Source organism: Austrofundulus limnaeus, unplaced genomic scaffold (genome assembly GCF_001266775.1).
Source record: "Austrofundulus limnaeus strain Quisiro unplaced genomic scaffold, Austrofundulus_limnaeus-1.0 Scaffold857, whole genome shotgun sequence".
In the NCBI taxonomy this organism is placed as follows: Eukaryota; Metazoa; Chordata; class Actinopteri; order Cyprinodontiformes; family Rivulidae; genus Austrofundulus; species Austrofundulus limnaeus.
The window spans coordinates 39,924-45,907 of record NW_013953259.1 but is presented as its reverse complement, the minus strand read 5'-3'; the positions used below and the strand labels follow the sequence as shown (position 1 = coordinate 45,907).

The following is a 5,984-nucleotide window of genomic DNA, read 5'->3' as shown; positions in this document are numbered from 1 at the left end:
GTATGTATGTATGTATGTATGTATGTATGTATGTATGTATGTATGTATGTATGTATGTATGTATGTATGTATGTATACACACAAACATACACATACATACACATGCATATAGATACATAGTTCTTGTTCTCGTCATGTGAGTGTGAGCATCCTACAGACCTCCTGTGCAGTTATAGAATGTAAGTCATTTACAGGCCAGTCCACCTCAGGAAGGGGAAATCCAGAGCCATTACAGATCACAGTTACTCGATCACCTTCAACAACTGTCAGGTTGATGTGGCTCACACTGATAACAGGTAGGTCTGAAATAGAGATAGGTTTTCTGATTAAACATGTCATCATGCAGTGCTAAAACTAAACTCACCGACCGTCAACACGTCGATATTTCTAATCAATTCTCCCCCATCAGCGACATACCAGCTGAGAAACAGACCCTGGTTATTGGCTGCTCCATAGTCCGAAACGTGGATCTAGAGCAGGGGTGCCCAACCTTTTTTGAACCAAGAGCTACTTTTGAAGTTGGCAGTTTGCCGAGAGTCTCAGTATCAAAAAAACATAATTTTGTCTCCCTACCTACCCCTCACTTCTTTAAAGGAAATAAAACAGAACGTAAAGTGTTGCTAGTTTTATTTAATTTAAAGTATTGTTAAACAAAACTATCTACTTAACCATATATTTACCTACAAAAAAAGAAAAGATAAAATACTTAAACTCCTGACAGAGAAACATAAAAGTGATGCTCGAACAAAAAGGATCTTTTTTTTAACCTCCTTCAATTAGTACTCCCTGTAACGTGCGAGCCACCAGGGCTGAAAACATGCTCATTGAGAACCACAGAGTCAAATAACTTTGGAGCACGGGAACTTGGCTCCATTTATTCAAAGAAATCTCCTCTTTTCTCTCCATACAGGGGAGGAAAAACAAAACAAAAATCTATCAGGGTCAACATGGCTACCACAAGAGTGCCGCCTTTTTTTTTTCAAAGTCAAAGCGCACAATATAAAACTCTCTCGCAGGCGGCTATAAAACCCGATGCTGAGCTTTGAGAACCGTTTCACCTGATCAGATCTGTTCCTTTTATTGCCTGGAACAGATCTCATCAGGTGGGTTTCTGAATTTTATGCATTATTGCAGAAATATTGCTTGCTAGTGGTTCAGGGGGCAGGCTGTTATAAAATCCGGTGCTGAGCTTCCAGGACCGGTTTCACCTGACCAAATCTGTTCCTTTTATTGTCTGGAAGTGATCCATCAGGTGGGCTTCTGAATTTTATGCATTTTTGCAGAAATATCACCCGCCAGGGGTTTCTGGCTGAATCCAGGCGGGAGAGCAGGTACTGGACGTAGGACCACGATTCCACCTCACTGGATCTCTTCCTTTTATTCCCCTGCAACAGCACAAGTAGCCCCATGCTGGAAATCAGCCGTTTCACCCGCCGGAGCTCGCCCGACGACTTTTGATCACTTATATCTCCACGTGGTAATATCCCAGGAACTTGCAGCCACCTTCAATTTGTAGCGGAGATCCAGTGCTTTAAAATGAGCCATCTCCTGCCCGGATCCGATGCTCAGAGTCGGCGCTAGAGGCTCCGGAGTAAATTGAGTACTATATCACCCGCCAAAGCGCCTTTTTCGGCCGGTCGTTGGTTAAAAGCTCTGCGGGGGAACGTCCCACGAACTTGCAACCACCTCCAGTTTGTAGAGGAGGACCAGCTTTCCGAAGTCATCTCACTTTCTCGGATCCGATGGTGAGAGCCCACGGGTGAAGCAAACGAAGGATGAAATTTCCTCCCGAAAATGCGTGTGAAATGCACTAAGTCGTGCGTGATTTGCTTATACCTCTGCCGGGCAACGTTACAGAGACTCCTTTCAAGTATCAGCTTGCAGGGCAGAACCTGAGCTTTAAATCTCGACCAGCCACTCCGGGATCCGATGCTCCTAGCTTGGGGAGGGGGGCTAAAACCAACCCCGGCGGAGGTCAGACGGTGCATAATTTTGGAGGATCTTTGATTACATCTCCGCGGGGGAACGTCGCAGGGACTCCACTCAACTTTCTCCTTGTAGGGGAGAGCCAGGGCTTTAAAACACAACCATCCACTCCGGGTTCCGACGCTCCTAGCCTGGGAGGGGGGCTAAAATCACCCTGGCGGGAGGTCCGACATTGCGTATTTTGGAGGTTTTTTGCTTATTGCTCCGCGGGGGAACGTCACAGGGACTTCATTCAACTTTCACCTTGTAGGGCAGATCAGAGCTTTCAAACAAGACCAGCCACTCTGGGATGCGATGCTCAAAGCCGGCGCTAGAGGCTCCGCAGTAAGGTTGCACTGCGCGGGCACCTGGGAATCAGCTGGCGGGCGACGAGTCACCCGCGAGCGACTGGTTGGGCACCCCTGATCTAGGGACTCCAACAACCATGACTAAATGCATTCCAGAAGCCAGAGCGGACGACTTAGAATCCTATCTGAATCTACTGGCTAATGCTAATGCTAGGTACCGTAAGTTCGTGATTTGGTGGTAATGACACGAAGTTACGCCAATCAGAGGTTACTAAAATCAACGTTACTTCAGTGTGTAACTTTGCAACGACTGTGTCGGACTCTGTAGTTTTCTATGGCCCTCTCTCTAACCTGACCAGTGATGACATATTTAGTTGTATGTCATCATTTAACCACTGGGTTTCCAAGTGGTGTTCTGAAAATGTCGTGGAGCTGTCCACTGACCACCACCTGGTGGTGAGTTGGCTCCGGTGGTGGGGGAGGAAGCCGGTCAGACCTGGCAGGCCCAAACGTGTAGTGAGGGYCTGCTGGGAACGTCTGGCDGAGTYCCCTGTGAGACGGAGCTTCAACTCCCATCTCCGGCAGAACTTCGAACGCATTCTGGGGGAGGTGGGGTCATTGAGTCTGAATGGACCATGTTCCGTACCTCCATTGCCGAGGCGGCTGATCGGAGCTGCGGCCACAAGGTTGTCGGTGCCTGTCGTGGCGGCAACCCTCGAACCCGTTGGTGGACACCTTCGGTGAGGGATGCTGTCAAGCTGAAGAAGGAGTCCTATCGGGCATTTTTGGCCTATGGGACTCGGGAAGTAGCCGATGGGTACTGGCGGGCGGAGCGGCATGCAGCTCGGGTGGTCGCTGAGGCAAAAACCCGGGCGTGGGAGGAGTTTGGAGAGGCCATGGAGAAAGATTTCCACACGGCTTCGAGGCAATTCTGGTCCACCATCCGGCGCCTCAGGAGGGGGAAGCAGTGCAGCACCAACACTGTTTATAGTGGGGATGGTGTGCTGCTGACTTCAACTCGGGACGTTGTGGGCCCACCAACATGCCTTCTGTTGAGGAAGCTGAGCCTGGGGACTTTGGGTTGGGCTCTCCAATCTCTGGGGGCGAGGTCGTCGAGGTGGTTAAAAAGCTCCTCGGTGGCAGGGCCCCAGGGGTGGATGAAATCCGCCCGGAGTTCCTTAAGGCTCTGGATGTTGTAGGGTTGTGTTGGCTCACGCAACTCTGCAATATCGCATGGACATCGGGGGCAGTCCCCCTGGATTGGCAGACTGGGGTGGTGGTCCCCCTGTTTAAAAAGGGGGACAGGAGGGTGTGCTCCAATTACAGGGGGGTCCCACTCTTAAGCCTCCCTGGTAAGGTCTATTCAGGGGTCCTGGAGAGGAGGGTCAGTCGGATAGTCGAACCTCGGATTCAGGAAGAGCAGTGTGGTTTTCGTCCTGGTCGTGGAACACTGGACCAGCTCTACACCCTCAGCAGGGTCCTGGAGGGTACATGGGAGTTCGCCCAACCGGTCTATATATGTTTTGTGGACTTGGAGAAGGCGTTCGACCGTGTCACAAGGGGGGCCTTGTGGGGGGTTCTCCGGGAGTATGGGGTACCGGGTCCCTTGACACGGGCTGTCAGGTCCTTGTACAACCGGTGTCAGTGTCTGGTCCGCATTGCCGGCAGTAAGTCGGGCTCGTTTCCGGTGAGAGTTGGACTCCGCCAAGGCTGCCCTTTGTCACCGATTCTGTTCATTACTTTCATGGACAGAATTTCTAGGCGCAGCTGAGGTGTTGAGGGGATCTGTTTTGGTGGCCTTAGGATCGCAYCTCTGCTTTTTGCGGATGATGTGGTCCTTTTGGCTTCATCGGAACGTGATCTGCAGCTCTCGCTGGAACGGTTCGCGGCCGAGTGCGAAGCGGCCAGGATGAGGCTCAGTGCCTCCAAATCCGAGGCCATGGTTTTGAGCCGGAAAAGGGTAGAGTGCCTTCTCCGGGTCAGGGGGGTCGTCCTGCCTCAAGTGGAGGAGTTTAAGTATCTGGGGATCTTGTTCACGAATGGGGGAAGAAGGGAGCGGGAGATHGACAGGCGGATTGGCGCAGCGTCTGCTGTAAAKCGGGCACTGTACCGGTCCATCGTGGTAAAGAGAGAGCTGAGTCAAAAAGTGAAGCTCTCAATTTACCAGTCGATCTATGTCCCTACCCTCATCTATGGTCATGARCTTTGGGTCATGACCGAAAGAACGAGGTCTCGGATACAAGCGGCCGAAATGGGTTTCCTCCGCAGACTGGCTGGGCTCTCCCTTAGGGATAGGATGAGAAGCTCGGTCATCCGGGAGGGACTCAGAGTAGAGCCGCTGCTCCTCCACGTCAAGAGGAGCCAGTTGAGGTGGCTCGGGCATCTGGTAAGGATGCCTCCTGGATGACTCCCTGGGGAGGTGTTCCGGACACGTCCCATCAGGAGGAGGCCCCGAGGAAGACCCAGGACACGCTGGAGGGACTATGTCTCACGGCTGGCCTGGGAACGCCTTGGAGTTCCCCCGGAGGAGCTGGAAGAAGTGGCTGGGGAGAGGGAGGCCTGGGCCTCCCTTCTGAAGCTGCTGCCCCACGACCCGACGCCGGATAGGTGGAAGAAAATGGATGGATCACAATATTTTATTACGTAGACTTTAACTTGATATTGGGATTACAGCAACAGCTCTAAAATGGTTTGTCTTACTTAACTGATAGATTTCAGTTTGTTAATGTTAATAATGAATCTTCTGCTTACACCAGAATTAGTCATGGAGTTCCTCAGGGTTCAGTTCTTGGACCGATCCTCTTTACTTTATACTGTATATGTTTCCATTAGGCAACGTTATCAAACAGCATGGGATAAATTTCCATTGTTATGCTGATGATACTCAGTTATATTTATCCATGACACCTGATGAATCCACCCAGTTACTTAAACTGCATGTCTTAATGACATAAAAACATGGATGACTCTTAATTTTCTGCTTCTAAACTCAGATAAGAAAGAGGTTGTGGTTTTTGGACCTGATCATCTTAGGGATCAACTTTGCAGCCTTTCACCTCCTCTGGATGGCATTAATCTGGCTTCCAGTTCTAATGTAAAGAAACTTGGTGTTATTTTTGACCAGAATATGTCTTAACCCCCACATTAAAAATGTTACCAGGACCGCATTCTTCCACCTTCGTAATATCACTAAAATTAGAAACATTTTATCCAAAAGTGACGCGGAAAAACTGATTCATGCATTTATCATGTCTAGGCTGGATTACTTTAATTCTTTATTATCTGGGCATCCAAAAGCCTCTTTAAAGTGTATCTTACCCCCTGTGAAAAGATAACTCCGCCCCAAGGCGAAATTTGAAAAATGCATCAAAGTGGGTAGGGGAGAGGGGTTAGAGAGCGGAGGTGTGGCCAGGACGAGAGAACCTGACAGCCTCAGCTGCGCTGTCCGCCTCACAGGACAGAGGAGTGGAGAGCTCCGTGACAGCCTGACAGAAAAAAAATAAAAGCATACAGCTGCAGCTGCTCTCAAGATCACTAGTTTAAATCATGAATAAAAGTGTTGGGTCTTGTTTGACTGAAGTTTGGTCCGTTAGGGCTGCAGCTGCCCCGCTGTGTTTCTGCCCTTTTTTTCCCTCCTCCCCTCCCGCTGTGCAGGAGTACTGCTGGAGTGTGTGTGTGTGTGTGTGTGTGTGTGTGTGTGTGTGTGTGTGT

The 5,984-nt window shown here is 50.0% G+C and overlaps 1 protein-coding gene across 1 annotated transcript in view; it reads right to left on the bottom strand.

Moving 5' to 3' along the window:
- The window catches only part of LOC106532941 (NT-3 growth factor receptor), a 49,493-nt gene that overhangs the window by 22,310 nt on the left and 21,199 nt on the right, over nucleotides 1-5,984 (bottom strand). The window contains exon 6 of the mRNA XM_014029121.1: nucleotides 160-302. Within this exon, the coding sequence (XP_013884575.1) occupies nucleotides 160-302 (143 nt within the window). The remainder of the gene's footprint in view (nucleotides 1-159; nucleotides 303-5,984) is intronic.